A 22,398-nucleotide genomic window follows, 5' to 3' on the forward strand; every position below is an offset into this window, starting at 1 on the left:
TTTTCAGTAGCTTTCCAACAATATAAAGTTTGATAAATTTGGGCAAGCCAATTTGAAACTATTCAATTTCAAACACAGGGCCAGTATTGAATTCAAACCAATTCTGGAAAATCAAATTTGAATAACTGGGTCTGGCGGGAAAGACTAACGGGCTGAATTCAAAATAAAACGGCCTGCTCAGCCCACCACGCGTCTGTGGGGTCCACAGACGCGTGGGCTACCTGACAGGGTGGGGCCTGCCTGTCAGCGGCTCAGCCAACCCGAAACGGTACGGGGCAGCGTGGAACATTGGATTAGATCAAGATCGGATGGCTCAGGGTCATCATCGTTACCGGCGAGATACCCTCACTAGCGCGGCGGCACTAGGGGGTCGGAGAGCTCACCGGGGCTCCAGCGACGGTGGGCAGTGTGCTCGGTGAAGGTGTAGACAACGGCGATCCTCCTGGTAGCAGCGGCACGTCCTAGGGCAGCTCCAATCGACGGCGAGCTTCCGCGGCGGCGTGCGGCAGTGATGCTTCGATTGGGCGGCGGCAGTGGCCAACCGGAGCAGTGAGGTGGTCGAGGAGCTTGAGGGAGAAGAGGGGAGTGCGGTGGTGTGCTCAGATCGTTGAATGAGGCTCTCCTTTTATAGGCGCGCGAGTGCCCGTGGTGCTGCGGCGAAGTCGACGAGGGCGCGGCATCTCCGGCGGTCTAGCGAGCTAGGCGAGGGCGCAGCGGTGTTCACGACGTCACGGTGGTCCGATAGGCGGCGCTAGCTAGCCCAGCGGGTGCCCAACCTTGTCGGAATGCTTCCGTGTCTAGCGGTGTCTGCGGCGGTGTTTCTATTCCGTCTCCGGCGGCGGCGGTCACGGGTCGCGGTCGAGAGCGTATCTGGAGGCTTCATGGTGGTGCGGCGATGCTCAACCCGTCGAGCGGTGGTCCAGGCGAGGCACAGGGTGGCGAGGCAGCGCGTGTCCAGCGGCGTCTGCGACGTGCACATGCGCGACGTCATCGGCATGCCGATGTCGTTCTGGGCGCGCGTTTTCCGGTGATGGTCTTCGTCCTCCTCGACAATGGTGGGCATAGGATGAGGCAGGGAGGCGAGGTGGACCTCTGTGGCACGGTGGCCGTGGCTGGGGAAGAAGAAAAGAGAGGGGGAGCTCGACATGTGGCACATAGCCGGCATGGCCATGCCCATGCTTGCTAGCTCCTCTCCCTAGGGTTTCTATGCTGGTTAAGAGAGAGAGAGGGGACAAGGGAACATGTAGGATTGAGTGGGGCAGGTAGGGTTGGCCAAAACACTATTTGAAATAGTGTTGATGATGTGATCTATTTGAAATTTGCAAAATCTTGCCAAATTTGGTTGAGCTCATGTGGTTCCAAAATTTGAAAATGGTTCATTTGGATAAGTTGCAAATGACCAGAGACATTCACAAGTGGTGGTGGAATTTTAAAAATAAAATAAATGCAAATTTGCAAAATGTGAGATTGTTAACAATGTTAAAAAGTCTCAACTTTGCATGAGCATAGTTTTTGATCCAAGATGATTTTGGTATGGTTGTCTTTACAAAAGTTGTTCACCTTGATGTGCTCTTGGATGAGGTGCAAAGAATTGGGAAATTTTAGTTTGAAAAACTTGAAATCCAGGGGCTCAAAGTAGTGACCAGAATATAAATGGCAGATTTGACCATTATTCTATGTGACCACAATTTGAGTTTGAATTTGATTTGATTTGTATTTCTTTGATTCCAAAAGTTATAATAAGTGTTTAGTAACATATTACAACTAATGGTGAAGGTCAAATTGGTCTAGGGTAAAGATTTGCAAAAATGGCATAAACCATATGTGAGGGTTTTAGGGTTTTCTTATTTGATTTCTTTCTATTTTTATTTGATTTGAAAATGTGACTTCTCTTGATCCAATTAGGGATTTAGGGTTTATCACATAAGCACAAGAACAATCATCATGGCATATCACACAAAATGCACAAGTCCTATGCATAGCTCTATATGCAAATAAAAGTTTTTGTTAGTTCTAAATTTTGGACTTTGGGAATGCTTCTTCTTCCTTCTATTGAAATTTGGGATGTTACAAACTCTTCCCCCTTACAAAAGATCTCGTCCCGAGATCTAAAAGAAAATTAGGTCCTAAAGAGATCTGGGTACTCCTTCTTCATAAAGTCTTCGTGTTCCCAAGTGGCTTCATCTTCGGTATGGTTGCTCCATTGTATCTTCAGAAACTTGATGCTTCGGGTGCGGGTGGTTCTATAAGCTTCCTCCAGGATGCGAATCAGCACTTCGCGATACGTCAAGTCCTGGTTGAGGTCCACCGATCGGTGATCGATGTTCTTGAACACTTCAGTCTTCTCGGGGACTTCTAGGCACTTCCGGATGAGTGAGATGTGAAACACGTCGTGCACAGCCGACATTTCTTCGGGTAGCTCCAGTTGATAAGATACTTCTCCTCGGCGACTCAGAACTTTGAAAGGTCCGACATATCGGGGTGCAAGCTTTCCTTTCAGCTGGAATCTCTGCATTCCTTTCAGGGGGGATACTTTGAGATAGACAAAATCTCCGATCTCGAAGGTCATCTCTCGGCGTCTCTTGTCGGCGTAGCTCTTCTATCTTGATTGCGCCATCTTGAGGTACTCGCGGATCTTGTGTACTTTCTCTTCGGCTTCACGAAGAACATCTGGTCCAAAGACTTGGCTTTCTCCGACTTCTGACCAATTCAGAGGGGTACGACATTTCCTTCCGTACAAGGCTTCAAAGGGGGCCATCTGTAAGCTGGCTTGGTAGCTGTTGTTGTAAGAGAATTCGGCGTAGGGCAGGCAGTCTTCCCACTTGGATCCATATTCCAGTACACATGCTCTCAACATGTCCTCCAGTATCTGGTTGACTCTTTCTGTCTGTCCATCGGTCTGTGGGTGATAGGCGGTGCTGAAATTCAGCCGGATTCCTAGTCCTTCGTGCACTTTCTGCCAGAATCTTGAGGTGAATTGAGATCCTCTATCTGACACTATCGACTTCGGGGTTCCGTGCAGGGCGACTATTCTGGAGATATACAACTCAGCTAACTTTGGGCCTTGGTATGTGGTCTTGACGGGGATGAAATGGGCTACCTTGATTAATCTATCGACAACTACCCAGATTGAATCATTTCCTTTGCTGGATTTGGGCAAACCTGTGATAAATTCCATTCCTACCGAGTCCCACTTCCATTCTGGAATCTGCCGTGGCTGCAGCAATCCTGCGGGTCGCTGATGTTCCGCCTTGACTCTTTGACAGATATCACACTTGGCGATGTAGCTTCCGATTTCTCTCTTCATTCCATGCCACCAAAATTGCTCCTTCAGATCTTGATACATCTTGGTACCTACGGGATGAATTGAGTAAAGGGTGTCATGGGCTTCCTTCAGGATGACTTGCTTCAATTCCGAATCTGCTGGCACACATAGGCGTCCTTTGTACCAAAGAACTCCGGCTTCATCTACGGTGAATCCTGGTGCTTTCCCTGCAGCTATCTGCTTCTTGATTCCGTCGATGCTAGTGTTTCCTTTCTGGGCTTCCTTGATCTGGCTAATCAAGGTGGGTTGAAGCTCTATGCTGGCTAGGAATCCTTCACTAACAAGTTCAAGTCTAAACTGTTCAAACTCATGAAACAGGCTGGGTTGCTCGATTGCGATCATGGAGTTCAACTGACACGGCAGTCGAATCAAAGCATCCGCTACCACATTGGCCTTGCCGGGGTGATAGTGAATCTCCATGTCGTAATCCTTGATTAATTCTATCCATCTGCGCTGCCTCATATTCAGCTCCTTCTGGGTGAAGATATATTTCAGGATTTTGTGGTCGGAGTAGATCTCGCATCGATTACCCATGAGGTAATGACGCCAAACCTTCAAGGCTAGGACAACGGCTGCAAGCTCTAAGTCATGGGTTGGATAATTCTGCTCATGTTGCTTCAGCTGTCTTGACAGGTATGATATCACTTTGCCTTCTTGCATAAGCACACATCCAAGACCAATCTTGGAGGCATCGCAATAGACGTCAAAGGGCTTGGTGATGTCCGGCATGATCAGGATTGGGGCCGAGGTCATTCTACTCTTGAGTTGTTGGAAACTCTCTTCACATTTGTCCGTCCATTCGAACTTCTTGTCCTTCTTCAGCAGTTGGGTCATTGGTCGAGCGATGCTCGAAAAGCCTTCCACAAATCGGCGGTAATATCGGGATAATCCAAGAAAAGCGCGGACCTCGGTCTGGGTGGTTGGGGCTTGCCATTTTGTAACAGTTTTGATCTTAGCGGGATCTACAGCAATTCCTCCTGCAGACAAGATATGTCCCAGGAATCCTACTTCCTTCAAACAAAACTCACATTTGCTGAACTTGGCATACAACTGGTGGTGTCTAAGGGTTTCTAGGACAGTCTCCAAATGATGTTCATGTTCCTCTTCGGACTTGGAGTAGATAAGGATGTCGTCGATGAAGACAACGACAAACTTGTCCAAAAAGTTCATGAAGATCTTATTCATGAGGTTCATGAAATAAGCTGGGGCATTGGTTAATCCAAACGACATGACGTTGTACTCGTACAACCCATATCTGGTGGTAAAGGCAGTCTTGGGGATATCGGTGGCGCGGATCTTCAGCTGATGATAACCAGTCCTAAGATCTATCTTAGAGAACACTTTGGCACCGGTCAACTGATCGAACAGGTCTTCTATCTTGGGTAGGGGGTACTTGTTCTTGATGGTGACATCGTTAAGCTTACGATAATCTGTACATAAACGAGTGGCACCATCCTTTTTGTCCACAAACAAAACAGGTGATCTCCAGGGTGATGCACTAGGTCAAATCAAACCTTTGGCTAACATATCATCAATTTGCTTCTTCAACTCCACAAGCTCTGTTGGGTTCATGCTATAGGCTCTCTGGGCTATAGGTCCAGTTCCGGGGATTAACTCGATGATGAACTCGATATCCCGATCAGGGGGCATACCGGGTAGATCATCCGGAAACACATCAGGGTATCGACAAACGACCCTGATTTGATCCAGAGTTGGCTTGGCTGCACTTTGGTTGCAGGTAAATTTTCTGGGTAGTCTTTCAGATACATGCTCTACTAGGATACCGGTGCTGCTAGTCATGGTGATGGCTTTCTTGGCACTGTCAATCAGTCCATGGTGTTTTGACATCCAGTCCATTCCTAATACGACTTCCAAACCTTTGGTTCCCAGAACAATCAGATTGGCATAAAAATCTACTTCATGGATTCTGATGGGTACATTTTTGCAAAATTTTCTGGCTTTGGTGGTTGATCCGGGTATTTGAACTATCATAACATGCTTCAAACTGATAGGTTGGATTTTACTTGTGCATGCAAAGTCTTCGGTGACAAAAGAATGTGATGCTCCTAAATCAAATAACACTCTGGCAGGTACGGAGTTGACAGAAAACATACCCAGTACAACATCTGGTGCTTCCTGGGCTTCTTCGGCGTTCATGTGGAAGAGACGGCCGTTGCGGTTATTGGGGTTGTTGGGGACAAACTTCTTGCCGGTGGAGACACGACGTTGCTGCTGAGCAGGTGTAGCGGTGTTGGCGGCATTCTTGGCTAACCTCTTGGGGCACTCATTGGAGTAGTGTCCCACCACACCACACTCATAACAAGTGATGGTGGCCTTGTCCTTGGTTGCGACGGGGATGGCGTTGCTCCCAGTCCTTGGAGCGGTGTTGGTGTTGTTGTTGTTGTTGTTGGGGGCTCGGGTGGAGCGCGGTTGAAGTTGTTGTTGTTGTTGTTGTAGTTGTTGTTCTTGTGGTGGCCTCCTGGCCTAGAGTTTCCTCCACTCCGGTTTTGATAACCGGGGCATGAAGTCTGCATCTGGGGCTTGTTGTTGTTCCTTGGGTTGAAACCTCCGCTTGAGCTAGGGCGATACTTCGGAGCATTGCTGGGCCCACTCTGGTGCATCATGCGGCGTTTGCGGTTCTCGTTGGCTTGGTTCAACTTGCCTTCCATCTGGATGGAGGAGTCCACTAAGGCTTCAAGGTCGGCAAAGGGGATGTTGACTAGGACAGTCTGCATCTCATCATGTAGTCCGTTCAGGAATCTCTCCTGCCTCTTCTCGGTGGTGTCGGTCTCATCGGGGGCGTACCTTGACAGTGTAAGGAACCTGTCACGGTATTCTACCACCGTCATCCGTCCTTGCTTGAGTTCACGGAACTCATCCCTCATCTTCTTGATAAGACCTGGGGGCACGTGGTACTTGCTAAACTTGAGCTTGAAGTCTGCCCAAGTCATGAATTGACCTGCGTTCATGGCACGGGTGCTAGTCCACCAGGCTCGGGCTGGTCCGGCAAGGTAATGGGTTGCGAACAAGACCTTCTCATTGGCTTCTACTCCGGCTACTTCCAAGTTGTTCTCCATAGTCTGGAGCCAGTCGTCGGCGTCGAGGGGTTCTTCAGTCTTGCTAAACACCGGAGGGTTGGTGTTCTGGAAGTTCTTGAGCTTTGATCCGGGGTGGTCATGATTTCCATGGCCTTGGTTGGCATGGTTTTGCAGTGCTACGATGTTGGCTTGGCATTCAGCTCTGTCAGTCTCCCTGTCGGCCATCAGGGTTTGCAGCAGTTGCATCATGGCATCGTTGTTGTTGCGATTGGGAGGGGCCATCTGAACAGAGAGAAGATCATGAGATAAGAGTGAAATTTCTATGGTTTATTTTTAGTAAGTTCCTAAATTTAAAACTTGAAATCTTTTGATGACAAACACAAACATTCATTCATTCATTCAACATCACACATTACAAACTAACACTTCCCATGGTTTTAAGAACCATTTCTCATGCTACGATACAACGGACGGGATACAACTCACACCTACATGAGTGATCAAGTGCAACTACTCCTCATCATCAACATCGATCGGGACGAAGTCGTCGGGTCCTGCCTCCAGGAACTCGTAGTCCTCCTCCTCAAAGTCATCGTCGTCGCTCAGGAAGGCTCCTCCTCCCTGAAGGTCTATACCTCCATCATCTTCCTCCATCTCTCTCAGCTGGTCCTCCTGGGCCTTGACAGTGGCCTCCAAAGATGCTATCTTGGCGCGAAGGCGCACAATAGTAGCGTCCTTATTGGCACGCTGCTGGCGGAGTGTCTTGCGGTCGCGGGCGAGTAGCTTGATCGCCTCACCCTGCTCGGTGATGTGAGCGTGGGTCTGGTTGGCGTACGAGCGGGAGGCGTCCAGATCCTTCTGTGTCTGGTACAGCATGAAGTCGAGGTACTCTGCATGGTGCCTCAGCTCAGGGTGCGGCTGTAGCTCCATGGGCACTCCCATGGCATCACGCCTCACGAGATGCGCGAAGCGGGAAGCGAGGATGCGCACCACGTTCTGTCCACATAGACGCGCAAGTGCCTCCTGAAGGGCACGTGCGAGTCCGTCGAGCCAGTTGCTCTCGCGGAAGGAGAAGAGGATCCTCTCCGAGGTGGGAGGCTCCATCTTGCCCCTCAAGTCAGCGGTGATGATCCACTTCAAGTCTGCAACTCTCCTCCGGCCTGGTCGTTCACCTCGATTCCGTGGAACTCGGGGTGTGGGCGTCCAAGAAAGTCCGAGAGGGCGTTGAGGTCGTGCTCGAAGATCAAGCTTCCTACATTCCCAAGCTGGTAGAACTTGGTGTTGATGGGTTCATTTGGCTCCATCTGAAAGCGAAATGGATAAGTAAGTTAGAGAGTGAACAAGTGTGGCAAAATTTTAAGTTGATTCAATAAGATAGAACATGATTCATCAATTTTTGGAAAAGATCTCAAAGACAAGAGTGTGAATAAATTTTCATAAATATTCTCTTCATTTGATTTCAAAGTTAAGTGTTTATGCACGTCCATTCTAACTAGGGTCTTCAAAGGTCAAACAATGGCTCTGATACCAACTTGTCAACACCCGGATTTTTAAGTCCAGATGCCTATTATGTCATTCATCGCAATCCCAGGAATATTGTTGTTGCGAGGCATAATAGTCGAATATCATAGTCATCATTCATTACAAACCATATTGTCTTACAAATTCAGATCACATGATCCGTATTACACAAATAGTTGATCTATCGATCAACGAACAAACACAAGTTCATAGCGGAAGCGTAAATAGAAATGGACTCTCTAGTCCACAGGCCAAGGCTTGACGTTGGAAGACTCCTAGTTGTCGTAGGCATCCTGCTGGTCATCTCCTTGGTAGTTCTGTTCATCTTCATACTCTGGCCATTTGAATAGCCAGGGACACAGCCGTGAGTACTTTAAGTACTCGCAAACTAATACTAGTGTAAGTGCTAACAATTCTAGTACGGGGGTGCTAAGCTCTAGTTTAATTTGCATAAAGCCAATTTTAGTTCACAAGTAATTGATAAAGACTTATTCATATGCTAACTAACTCAAGTGGGAACATTAGTGTCATTCCCACAACTCAGTTGTGATTCAAAAACAAGTCACCATTCACCATTCACTTCACCAATATTTTCAAGAATCTGACACCGGAAACTGTATGGCCTTTCCAACCGTCCGTAACCGTGGACACGGCTATTCGAATAGGATTACACTCTGCAGAGGTTGCACACTTGTGCCACAACATTTGATTTCATCCATCGGGATAACCCCGAATCATCGTAACACAGTACGCGGATCATCAACCATAACCTTTCACTTACATACCTTAGTATAGGTACCTCTCCCCATGAGCTTGGCCTCCCAGTGAAGACCAAGCCGTCAACTCTGGGAACTGCACGGAGCTTGGCCGTACAATTCACCTCAATTCACATCATTTCTCAACAACGGAGGCAGTCTCGGCATAACCCCTATGATGTGTGTTCAGAGGGAACCCATACTAAGATGTATAAATTTCCAGTTAAGCCCTACCCATAATCAGGTATTGTGGGGGTACTCAAAAATTGGAAAGGTATCGCATCCAAACCAATATCAGTTTTAATCAAAAATCACCATCTTCTCCAATTCATATTCACCTTCAAAAATCATTCAATGGAATGACTCATCATTCCAAGGTTTCAAATTCAACTCAATTCACATGTTCCCATCTAGAGTAGTCAAATTTTAGTATTAGCACTAGCACTAATCATGAGGGGTGCTATCTTGCTTGGCTAGCTTTGAGACTAACTTTGCTACTCTAGTAACATTCCAAACTTAGACCAAAGTTAACTATAAAAGTAACTCTTTAATAAATCAAGTAAAAACTTGCACGGTAAAAACTTGGGATAGGATTGTTGTAAGTAAGGTAAGACTAATTGTGCCTTGCCCCAAAGGGTTTTGCACTTTGCAAGAATATTAGCTTGCCTTGGTAGTGGTCAAGGTTCTCCTCTTCCTCCTCCTGGTAGAATCCTTCCTCTTCCTGGTATTCTCCGGTGCTAGCGTCTAAATTCGAATACGAGGTATAATCACTCAACAAGGTTCAAGAGCAAGACTAAGCACAACATGACTTCACACAAACTATTCTAATCACACACATAACACAACTAAGTGCATTGGTTTTCTTTCTTGAGGAAAAATAATTTCCTCTCATTACATATGTAAATGATAGTTTCCATTTAGTTCTTGAGGAAATAATTTCCTCTCATTGAATCTTCTTAAGATTTAACTTCCTCAAACCATGATGCATGAAATAATGTTGACCTAAGTCAACCATTCTTCATCATCATTTGGGAAAATGATTTAAATGAGGTAGAATACCTCATGCTATTTAACAATGCTAATTATGATTTAATATCACCAAGTATTTCATGTGAGAGTATTTTGACCAGGGTCCAAACTTCGTATGAAAGTAATTGGGACAAGATTTAAATGAAGTAAAACACTTCATAAGATTTGCATAATAGTTTTGGACAATATCAATTGACTAAACTAGCCATATAGTCCCTTATTTAAACTAGGCCATGATCACTCAACGTGACCACACCATATTTTTGCAGAAACAATTAGTGTAAGTGAAATGTGAGCTATGAGAGTTGAAATCAACTTAATATCATTTTTGGTTGATTTTTAAGATTTATTTGAATGTGCAAAAGTCCCTGACTTGTTCTTTTTGTCACATTATTTCTACAAAGAATCTCACAGTGAGACCAGTGGGGTTTTGTAGAACTTTTCAGTAGCTTTCCAACAATATAAAGTTTGAGAAATTTGGGCAAGCCAATTTGAAACTATTCAATTTCAAACACAGGGCCAGTATTGAATTCAAACCAATTCTGGAAAATCAAATTTGAATAACTGGGCCTGGCGGGAAAGACTAACGGGCTGAATTCAAAATAAAACGGCCTGCTCAGCCCACCACGGTCCACAGACGCGTGGGCTGCCTAACAGGGTGGGGCCTGTCTGTCAGCGGCTCAGCCAACCCGAAACGGTACGGGGCAGCGTGGAACATTGGATTAGATCAAGATCGGATGGCTCAGGGTCATCGTCGTCACCGGCGAGATACCCTCACTGGCGCGGCGGCACTAGGGGGTCGGAGAGCTCACCGGGGCTCCAGCGACGGTGGGCAGTGTGCTCGGTGAAGGTGTAGACGACGGCGATCCTCCTGGTAGCAGCGGCACGTCCTGGGGCAGCTCCAATCGACGGCGAGCTTCCGCAGTGGCGTGCGGCAGTGATGCTTCGATTGGGCGGCGGCAGTGGCTAACCGGAGCAGTGAGGTGGTCGAGGAGCTTGAGGGAGAAGAGGGGAGTGCGGTGGTGTGCTCAGATCGTCGAATGAGGCTCTCCTTTTATAGGCGCGCGAGTGCCCGTGGTGCTGCGGCGAAGTCGACGAGGGCGCGGCATCTCCGGCGGTCTAGCGAGCTAGGCGAGGGCACGGCGGTGTTCACGACGTCACGGTGGTCCGATAGGCGGCGCGAGCTAGCCCATGCGGTGCCCAACCTTGTCGGAATGCTTCCGTGTCTGGCGGTGTCCGCGGCGGTGTTTCTTCTCCGTCTCCGGCGGCGGCGGTCACGGGTCGCAGTCGAGAGCGTGTCTGGCGGCTTCGTGGTGGCGCGGCGATGCTCAACCCGTCGAGCGGTGGTCCAGGCGAGGCGCAGGGTGGCGAGGCGGCGCGTGTCCAGCGGCCTCTGCGACGTGCACACGCGCGACGTCATCGGCATGCCGATGCCGTTCTGGGCGCGCGTTTTCCGGCGATGGTCATCGTCCTCCTCGACAATGGCGGGCATAGGATGAGGTAGGGAGGCGAGGTGGAGCTCTGTGGCACGGTGGCCGTGGCTGGGGAAGAAGAAAAGAGAGGGGGAGCTCGACATGTGGCACATGGCCGGCATGGCCATGTCCATGCTTGCTAGCTCCTCTCCCTAGGGTTTCTATGCTGGTTAAGAGAGAGAGGGGACAAGGGAACATGTAGGATTGAGTGGGGCAGGTAGGGTTGGCCAAAACACTATTTGAAATAGTATTGAATATTTGATCTATTTGTAATTTGCAAAATCTTGCCAAATTTGGTTGAGCTCATGTGGTTCCAGAATTTGAAAATGGTTCATTTGGATAAGTTGCAAATGACCAGAGACATTCACAAGTGGTGGTGGAATTTTAAAAATAAAATAAATGCAAATTTGCAAAATGTGAGATTGTTAACAATGTTAAAAAGTCTCAACTTTGCATGAGCATTGTTTTTGATCCAAGATGATTTTGGTATGGTGGTATTTACAAAAGTTGTTCACCTTGATGTGCTCTTGGATGAGGTGCAAAGAATTGGGAAAGTTTAGTTTGAAAAACTTGAAATCCAGGGGCTCAAAATAGTGACCAGAATATAAATGGCAGATTTGACCATTATTATATGTGACCACAATTTGAGTTTGAATTTGATTTGATTTGTATTTCTTTGATTCCAAAAGTTGTAATAAGTGTTTAGTAATATATTACAACTAATGGTGAAGGTCAAATTGGTCTAGGGTAAATATTTGCAAAAATGGCATAAACCATATGTGAGGGTTTTAGGGTTTTCTTATTTGATTTCTTTCTCTTTTTATTTGATTTGAAAATGTGACTTCTCTTGATCCAATTGGGGTTTTAGGGTTTATCACATAACCACAAGAACAATCATCATGGCATATCACACAAAATGCACAAGTCCTATGCATAGCTCTATATGCAAATAAAAGTTTTTGTTGGTTCTAAATTTTGGACTTTGGGAATGCTTCTTCTTCCTTCGATTGAAATTTGGTATGTTACATGGCCCAATCCTTTTTATAGCAAAGGACAAGCCGCTTGTTTTACTTATGATGAACAAACGTTCCTGAGGACACACGAAAATTACGTCAAGTGCTTTCACTTCACATAGCTGAATAATCTTCGATGGTTTGGTAAGTGTTGTGTGGGCAAACCTATGCTAATGTACTACTCCATACTTTGACTAATACATACTTGTGATTATACCTATTGCAAGCATCCGCAACTACAAGAAAGTAATTAAAATAAATCTAACCACAACCTTAAACTTTGAGATCCTATACTCCCTCGTGCACCGGTTTCCTAACGGGGATTTGGGTTTCTATCGCTCCCGCAACCCCAAAATTAGTATCCAAATACACGATGCATTTCCCTAGGCTCATAAAGGTGAAGTATCATGTAGTCGATGTTCACATGACACCACTAGAAGAATAGCACCACAACTTAAATATCAAATCATTGCATATTACTCAACATATTTCCACTACTAACATCATGACTTCTCCCATGTCCTCAAGAACAAAACGAACTACTCATGAGACATCATATGGATCATAATCAGAGGTGATATAATGATGAATAACAATCTGTACATAAACCTTAATATTAATGGTTTCACTCAGTAGCATCAACTACATGGAGTAATCAACACCGGGAAAGTTTCCCCTATGAACTAGACAAGTATCAAACCCCGGGACGGCGTGGAGACGGCGGTGATGATGGTGCTAGTGGTGGAGATGATGATCCCGATGAAGTCCAGCTCAATGGCGGTGACGATGGCGACGATCTCCCCTCTCCGGGAAGGAATTTTCCCGGCAGAATTTTGCCTCTCGGAGAGCTTTTCTTTCTCTCTGGTTCTCCTCCCCGTAGCGGTGGCGGAATATTTCTCTGGTCCCTCCCTCAATGTTAGGTTTCCCAAGGGGTTGAAATACGCGAGGGGGCATTGTCAGAAGTGGGCTAGGGCGCCCACACCATGCCTAGGCGTGGCCTAGGGTGGGCCCGTGCCTAGGGGTGTTCTGGAGCCCCCTGGCCCACCTCGGCCTCCCCTTCTGGCTTCCTCCGTCATCTGGAAAAATATGATTTTATGTATCTTTGCTGGGAATTTTTGGTCTTCAAAAGTATGGTGTCTTGACGGTCCTTTTTCCAGCAAATTCCTGGCTCCGGCGGTTAATTCTCCAATAATCATCAAACTTACAAAAATAGATGGAATAACATAAGTATCACCTCTAAATATGAAATATATCAGTGGATAACAGTAAATTATGATATAGAATAGTGATGCAAATTGAACGTATCACTGGCTCCGGACGTGCCAGCTGATACTGCCTGGGAGTCCAAAGTTTTGCTTCAGCAAGCACCTCCTCTTGGGCAAGAGCAATAAGGATTGCTCTCTCCACTGTCTCTGGTATCTAGATTCCACCATACCACTGATCTCAGTATTGAGGCCATGGATGAACTGTGACACTAAAAATTGCTCGTCATAGTTTGGATTTTGAATGGAGATTTGATAAGACAATGCTTCAAACTGTTGCTGGAATTCTGAGACCGTGTCGCGCTGCTTCAGAGCGAGGAGCTGCTTCATGGCTTTTCTGTGATCGTTCGCGCGAAATTTCTCATCTAACCGCGGCTATCAACGAGGGCTATGAATTGATCTCACGCCTGAAGTATGTAAGCCTTCAACCAGAGCGCGTCATTTTCGTCCATGTGCAGAGTACAGGACACTAACCACAATGATGGATTCCCATTGAACAAGTGTAAGTAATCGAGGTACTTATCTTTGCAGATGCGTGGCTGATCGCCGTCGAACCGTGGGAACTGGATCTTCAGTTGATGTCTAGGAGATGGATCCGCACCATATGGTGAGTTCTACCGCCACCTGCTCCTCCATATCCACCGCCGCCAGCGCCTTCCATCACCCCATCGACTACGCCGCCATGTCTACCACCGCCCGAAAATCACCCGCCACCAGGTGCAGTATGGGCGGCACCCTCTGTCCGCGGTGAGCTCTTGTCCTCGTCTTGCCCGCTCCCGGCATGCACGCACCTAGGGTGTCCCCCGTCCATGTGACGTGCGCCGGCTTCAGTGTGCCCTTGCCCGTGTGATGACGCGCTCGTCCAGGGCAGGATCATCTTCCTCCGGTGATGGCGATCTCGCACCTCTGCTCCAACCACGCAAGCTACCGCATGGTGTCGGTGTTCATCTTCGACGCATCCTGGACCGCCGCCGCCATGTCAGTCTTCATCTAAGGGGCGCCGATGTTCCCAGGCGTGACCCATGTATGTAAGATGAGTTTTTTTTTTTTTTTGAGACCGTAGGTTTTGTGTGGAGAGATTAGAGCCCTCCAGCCAAACAAGGCCTCTCTCTCTCGCGTCAGACGCCGCGTGGCCTTCTCGCGAATTTATTTTTAATAATACGTTTTTTTCTAATAATTTTACTACTAATACGCGATTTCAAAATTTGTCAAATCTATGACTCAGTCGGCTGACTAGCTGCCGATCGGCAGACTGGTGACCGATCAGCCATATATCTGAACAACCCGTACAGTACAACAGCTGGTCGGCCGCCTGTGCACCGATCGGCCACCGGCCAGCCGATCGGCCACCAGTTGCTAGCCGGCCTCATTCACACACACTACTAGTGGCTTGTAGTGGTAGTGTAAGCAGAGTAAGAGTTGTTTTGGTGAACTTAATTGAATTGACCCCACCTAACTCCCTTTTGTACATAAGCGAGCCGACGCAAACAACCGCTGAACGACCGTTTGTATCCGCGCGGGCCAAAAATACGTTTAGGATCAGGTCCAGTGGCCCGACATATATTGACCGGGCCGTCCGCAAACGCGGTGCATGTTTCACCTGGGATGCGTCGCGGCGGACGCCCCAAGTGACCGCTCGCTTTTCGACCGGGCCCGCCTGACAGCGAGCCATATGGTTGTATCGAGCGCATCGCTTCGGCGGTCATCGCTTCCGCGTCTACGCCGCAGACTTCGCCATCAATATCGCGGAGCGGACGGACAGGGCGCCGCTGCCAGTCGACGTGGCACGGCTCAGCCGCCTTCGGGTGCCTATCCCGCCCGTGCCTCCGCGTGAGCAAGACAGACCGAGAAGGATCCACCGCCGCCTCGTCATCGAATATGGCAGCCACCGACGCCTCCACAGGACGACGATGACTACAGCGACGTGTTGGCCTACCACAACGAGGAGGCCAAGGACGACAACGACGACTACATTGCCTGCATTTTTCAGGAATGTCAGTTGGCCATGGCGGAGGGCCGGGAGTTCGAGTACCCGGCGACGATGACGGATGACGAGATCGAGAGGCTCGGCGTCCTCGTCTCGAAGGTGGACCGACCGGTGCAGCCGCCGCTGCCCGGTACGCCACCGGAATCATGCCGCCGGGACTCACGGAGGAAGAGGCCCTACGACGGGCGCTCGAGGACTCGGCCCCGCAACCGGTGCAACCGCCGCCTCCACCTCCGTTGTACAACCCGTGGGCGGCTCCACCTCCACCACCGGCGTGGTGTGGTCCACCTCCACAACCGGTGTGGGCTGCTCGACCTCCAGCACCGGCGTGGGCTGCTCAACCTCCACCACCGACGTGGGCTCCTTCCACCTCCACCACCGCCGTCGGCACCGGCGTATGTTCCGCCGGTTCCCAACTGTTCGTGGCCGGTACCGAATTCGTCGTGATCGACAACGACGACGAGTAGGCGTAGGCATTATTAGGTTTTATATTTTTATTTTCCTATCTTTACTATGTAATATGTTTTTATGTTTAAAAAATGCAAAATCGAAAAAATTTGTCGTGCCGCTGGAGCCACCCGACGCAAAGAGACGCACGTCGATTTCGATCATTTGGGCCGACGCAAACAGACGCGCGCGAACATTTTGGTCGTTCGAAATGCGTCGTCCCATTGGAGATGCCCTAAGAGAGACACTATTGTTGTTGTCGGCCCGCGTAGTTCGCTGATTTTCCTGCTTTCAAGATAGTGGCGAGCATGCATGAATGCTATCAAGACATCAGGTACATGCTAATTAACGTGAGGAGTGGTTCGGTGTACTGTCGGCCAACAGGCCCCCTATCAGCAGACCGGTCGGTCCTGACCAATTGGTCAGCTATCGACCAACTACTTTTTCAGCCGACTCACAGACGGACTACTAGTGACCGATCGGTCAGCTAATGACCGACCGGGTCACACTTTTCAAATTTTTTGAAATCGCGCGCTATTCTTGGAATTAAATAAATAATTCGTACTATTTAAAAAAAATCGCCTGGCCTTCTCCCCCTCTTCCCCACGCGCGCGGCGCAGCCCTAGTTGGTCACCTCAAGTCAAGCTTCTCCGGCGTCCTCTTCCCCCTCTTCGCCGTCGGAGGTGGAGGTCGTCACCGCCGACGGCCTCTCCTAGGACCTCACCTCCCCTACTTCCGCTTCTCCCCCGCACTCCATCCGTTGTCCCGCACAAGCTAGGTAACTGCCCTCTTCCTCCTACATCACCATCACCACCACCACCCTGATATCATACTACTACATCCGTATCACATTGGGCCTCACTGGTCGGGTCCGACCGCGCAGCCTCCAGGACCAACTCGCTAGTCCTCACCTGCCCTTCAGAGCAGAGCAGCCCTAGGCGACGCCCCATCGCCGGCGGCACCGCGACTCCGGGAGTAGTTGTTCGTTGTCCATCCCTCTCGCCATTCCTCCCTCCCTCTAGGGTTTCGGTTTTGTCAATTTATTTCAGTTTCTGCAACCCTAGGTTTGCCTCGATCGAGTTGGAGGGCAAGTGTGCTGCGGTGTTTCTTCCTGCAACTCTCGATCTAGGCATTTGGCTACGAGACCGTGCGTTCATCAATTCTGGGGGTGGGTTCTTGTAATCACGTACGTCTTGCCTGCACCATCTGTTACGTTCACAACTCTGTCACCTGAATTTTGTGCTCTCGGAATTAATGTTCCTTTTGGTACGCCGTTTCCTTGCAGCATTTGCTTTTTTTCAATCGATTTATTCGAGTTATCATAGTGACATGATGGTAGTTTTACCAAGTAATGAACACAAGGCCCGAGGGTTTTGCTCGACCTGCCCATTCTTGTGGTACTGGAGTGAGCGTGCTTTTCTCCCCGGGAGGGAAATATATCAAGTTTTCCATAGGTCGAGTGCATTAAATGGATTTCTGATGAATCGCCTTTATACAGTAACTGATATCAAGACTAAATCATATGCTTATGGTTTATGGTTGGCCTACAAGAAAAGTGGAAGGCTAAGAAGACCACAACCCACGTTTTATTCTCGTTGCCCTATCCAACCTAATTAATTTAACCCGAGGACAAGCCAATAGAGCACAAGCCACTCCTGAGCTGCAAGTTTCATCTACGCACTTGCTGCTTCTCTAACGGTCTTCCTATTAATTTCTTATTTCACCCTAATTAGCATGTGGACTCCACGCCAACCAAATATTTGTAGCAGATCCAAGTATCTCTTGTATGCTGCGCTACTGTGATAGTGTTATTGATAACTCTGTGCTAATATTTTTGGTGTTGCTTAATTTATTTCCTTTATCTTTCTACTAGGCATCTGGTAAGGGGAAGTTGAGCTGCAAGTGGCCATTCTCAGAATGGATGTAACTAGTGAGAATATCCAGTTCTCATGGGGAATCAAGAGAGCAAAAGGTCGTCTTAAGATGGACACACAGTTCTATGGTTCCTTCACATTTGACAATGTGAAGTACTCATTGTATGACTGTGTGTATCTTTTTAAAAATGGTGAACCTGAACCGTACATCGGAAAGATATTAAAGATATGGCAGCAAAATCAAGCTAAGAGAGTAAAGATTCTTTGGTTTTTCTCCCCGGATGAGATCAGAAGTTACTTAAGCGGTCCTGTGGCGGAGAAGGAGATATTTCTTGCTTCGGGTGATGGCACTGGCCTTGCTGATATCAATCCACTGGTAGTTTTTTTTAACTTCTTTATGCATAGATTTGTGTTTCCTTATGTTTGGATAGACCCACAAATCATAAATGTAATTTTAAGTTAAAGAGTTCCAATCTTCATAAATAAAAGGTTGGTTAACACTTTGTGGAGTATATCTGGCAATAGATGTGAACTCTAGGCACAAGGAAAGCCCGAGTGAACTGCATCGGGCCTGGTTTTGCTCATTTGCAAAATCTAAGCTGAACCAGCTTGGTCGGGAAAGCAGTTCGACAAGCATGTGAACATCTCTATTAGGGTTCAACAGTTACACTTTGAAGCGACTTTGGCACATCACTGCTAATTCAGTTCATTTTTTACCCTTCTTACAACTAAAATATTCTAATTTAGCCATTTGTTCATCACTCAATTAGGAAGCTATTGCTGGAAAATGCACTGTTGTTTGCCTTTCAAAGGATGAGAGGAATCGCCAGCCTACTCCAAGGGAACAAGAAGTTGCTGATTATATCTTCTGTAGGTTCTTCGATGTTGGAAACTGTACATTTTCTGATAAAGTACCTGAAAAAATTGGAGGGCTGGAAGGTCAGTCTAGGATCCAGATTTCATTCATGCATTGGATCACATATGTACATATTTCGTTTGCCCAATACATTGTATCCATGTAAATCTCAAATTATTCTCATGATGCAGTCAACAGTCTGCTTAATCATAAAGATGCGGATCAGGATACGCAAGGTCTGGTTGCACCCCTTCCACAGTCAGCGGTTGAGATGGAGGATGAAAATCCAGTTGCTGCAGTGACCCCTCCCCAGTCAGGGGCTATTCCTCGCCCTCCAGCAGTCAAAGAGGAGGATAAAGCAAAGGTTGCTGCCGTTCCTCTCCCCCCAGCAGTTAAGGAGGGTGTTCCCAAACCAACACAAGATATTCCTAAACGCACACAGAAAGATCTTTCTGAGAAGATGCCTTCCAAGAAGTTGAAATTATCCCAAGATCTTACTGGACCGAGTGTGGCCCCAGTTCCTGACGTGAAAGTTCGCCCTGGTCCTCTGGAACTAACGACAAGACAGGCTGTTGTAAGTTTCCTGAACTAATATAGAACTATTTTGACATATTTCTGTGTGAGCATATTATAAACATGTAAAACACATGTGCCACCTCTTGTATTCTTTGTTCCGTTGCACTCATTGAAACTGAAATCAAGTTGATCGCTATCTAACTGCATCATATCACAATTTAACACACAAAACGATAAGGAATATTTTGTTTCCTCGGTGAAATACGATATTTCTTATAGGGCTTCTCTTGTTTGCAGCATTTTAGTTCACAGATTTTGCCAGTCCATATGTCGAAGACACACATACATGTCCTCAGCTGTCTTAAACATCTTAAATGCATGCATTTGGATGCAATATTGCTTTATCTAGGTAGAAGTATGTCTGAATTTATCATTGTACTGAAAATTACCGATTCATTGCCATAACACAGTCTCTTCAAACTGCTGCCATGCACTACAACGGGTATTTGGGGGCATTGTCTCTGTAGCACATATTCCTTTTGAGATTTGGTATCCAAAGTCTTATCTCTCTTTCAGCTATATTTCTTACATCAGTGGGTTGAGTCTTGTGCAAATAATGGTATATTTGTACACAACAAGCAGACGTGCTTCATAGTTATCAATTAGTTTGCTTTAAGGTTTTATTCTGTATTTGGCCGAACATTATCTGCATTTGCTGTTGAGATTTGACCAATGCTATTCATGAGTGGGTTAAAAGGGATAAACCATATACAAGTTCTCGTTTACAATTTCTCCAATGTTTTCTTCCGTGTGCTGATACACTTCTATGCTATTTAACAGGACCGAAGCAAATGGTTCAAACCTCTTGTGAGTTATCTCTCTTCGCTGTAGAGTCGCTTGTATATATGCTATGCCTGATGACGCATTTGTTTTATCTGCACTTGATAAGTCGTTTAGTCAAAAGTAGAATATGCTTTCAGCTCTATGTTACTGTATATTAAATGAAATTATGCTTTGGCTTTCAGTTATATGTTAGTCTGTTAAATGAAATTTGCAGCCATGGCATGAGGAACTACGAGTTTCTGATGACGAGGGGAGACTAGTGTATATCCAGAATCTGGACATACAGTTTGCAGCTTCTGACATAGTGGTACCATGTTCTCTTTATCTTTTTGGTTGTCAGGAAGCCCAAGCTGCATTTTGTTCTCTATTGTATTTCCCGGCCTAGAAGTATCATCTTCTTGAATAGCTTAAGCTGTATGTTCTGTTGCACAACTGTCACTGTGTACACTTTAATTTCTGCTTGCTTAACTTCTACATTCTCCCAAAGTGCCCTACGATCCATAATAATTGCCACTGATTTAGTACAACTCTTTACTGAATCAGCGACACTTATTATAGATCAGATGGAGTACTTTATTTTTCTGCTACTGAAAGTAAAAAATGTTGTATATATTACTTTATATTCATTGGCAAGTTGGTGCGGGCCTGGGGGGACACGTGGAGAATGTAGGGACTTGAAAAAGTTGATGAATTCTTTGTTCATATCCATTTTCTTTTGCTCAAGAATCTTTGTCAACCCTGTTTAGCACCTTTTCTACTCCTTTTGAGTATCACACTATCAATCTAATGATTATTTCTCATGATAATCATATGCTTGCAGGAACTTATTCGTGAGGCGCTTCAACTAACTTGTAGAGCTCGGCCTATAAACCACCCGACCTATGATGATCCTAACAATGGTGAGTGAGTTTTGTTTGCAAGTTCACTCTTCTACACAAAGCCTACATGTTTGAGGTAACCTTGTTTTAAATACAGTTTAAACAATTTTCCTTCTTATTTTTAGGAAAAGCTTATGCTGTATTTAAATCTAAAAAAGCTGCTGACGTTGCTGTTTCGAAGATCAATTCAGGCTTGGTAGTGGGTGGAAGGTAACTGACTTTGTTGCGTTGATACTTGTTGGAATGATGAAATCTACCGTGTATTTTTTTCACTGAGGTCATGTAATGAATTTCATATCAATTGTTGCTACTGTTTGTTATTTTCACATGATGGCTCCTTCAAACCAAATGCAAAAGATGGATCAAAACTAACATTGCCTTATATTACCAATTGCTACTACCATGAGCACCAATTTATGTGATTTAGTTCTTTGTTTAGTTGGCAAATAAAACAGGGACTGTGCACGTGCAACATTGCCATTGATGGTTAGACAGTTTGTTGAGACAGTATAATTGTATAGCACAGTAGGAAATATTCCCTCTGTTACAAAATAAGTGGCTTAACTTTTTCCCAGATACAAATGTATCTACACATTGAAATGCGTGCGTATCTAGACAAAACTAAGTTACTTATTTTGGAAGGGAGGTAATAAGTAACTTTGTTTAATTTGGTTTTCTTTTGTTAACCCACTGGTCCTTACAATTTGTATTACTTGCAGACCACTTTACTGCAGCAAAGGGTTACTTAAGATTAAAAAACCTTCAGGAGCTCTAGTTGGGCACTTAACCATCAGTAATCAAAAAATGAGTCAAAGACAACGAGAAGACCAGGTGCTGATGGTGTTGTAAAATTAATCCTGTCACAGTTACTTCTTTTCTGAATATGATATTTATGCAACTATTGCTCTTTCTGCAGGAGAAGGCAGTATCGACCTCACATTGCTCTCAACCCAACACAATAGAATATGACCTGGCATTGGACTGGATGCTTGTCCGAGAAAAGCAAGCAAGAAAGTTCAGTATACTTCATAAGGTAATTGCAGTTCCTCCGTGCTTTCAATATTTGTACGGGGGTTTATAAATTGAGACCTTAAGTTTGTGTGTTGATATTTTCTGTAGAAGCACGCAGATGAGAGGAAGTAGTTTGCAGCAAAGATTGGGAAGTAGCGTTATTGGAATTGCTTAACCAAACGGGAACCAGCCTGTTTTTCTGCGTGTCAGCTGTTGGATGGGGTTCTCAACTGATTATCATCCCTTGGATCTTGGTGTGTTGTTGTCACCTGAAGCAACACCTACCTGCAAGTTTTGTCGCAATGGCAACATTATGCGTCAATGGTTTATTGTTTTGGCTTCAACTCTGTTGAATTCCGAGGGGAAATCTAACTGCACCATAGGTTGTTCTTTGTTACGGAAGAAAAGTATAGAGGGGGAAATTTCTCAGGACGTAGCTTCAGGAATCAGAGTAGCGGGGAATGTCTCGGAGCATCTCTAACAGTAACTGAAAAAGTCGGAACTGAAAGAGCTATATTCAGTCTCCCGAAAACGTCGCGTAGGATGATTTTGCCACTCCACAGAACAGAAA

General features: G+C 46.3%; 1 protein-coding gene across 1 annotated transcript; it reads left to right on the forward strand.

Annotated features, from left to right (window-relative positions):
- Window positions 1–17,766: 17,766 nt before the first annotated feature.
- Window positions 17,767–22,006, forward strand: LOC124686112 (protein ANTI-SILENCING 1-like). Its single transcript, XM_047220111.1, has 10 exons — window positions 17,767–18,099; window positions 18,494–18,662; window positions 18,771–19,150; window positions 19,936–19,962; window positions 20,153–20,245; window positions 20,759–20,837; window positions 20,942–21,026; window positions 21,536–21,647; window positions 21,733–21,849; window positions 21,936–22,006. Exons 1-10 carry the CDS (start codon window positions 17,767–17,769, stop codon window positions 21,957–21,959), a joined length of 1,419 nt encoding a protein of 472 aa, XP_047076067.1. The 3' UTR covers window positions 21,960–22,006.
- The last annotated feature ends 392 nt before the right edge of the window (window positions 22,007–22,398 follow it).

Source organism: Lolium rigidum, chromosome 2, assembly GCF_022539505.1.
Source record: "Lolium rigidum isolate FL_2022 chromosome 2, APGP_CSIRO_Lrig_0.1, whole genome shotgun sequence".
NCBI classification, from domain to species: Eukaryota; Viridiplantae; Streptophyta; class Magnoliopsida; order Poales; family Poaceae; genus Lolium; species Lolium rigidum.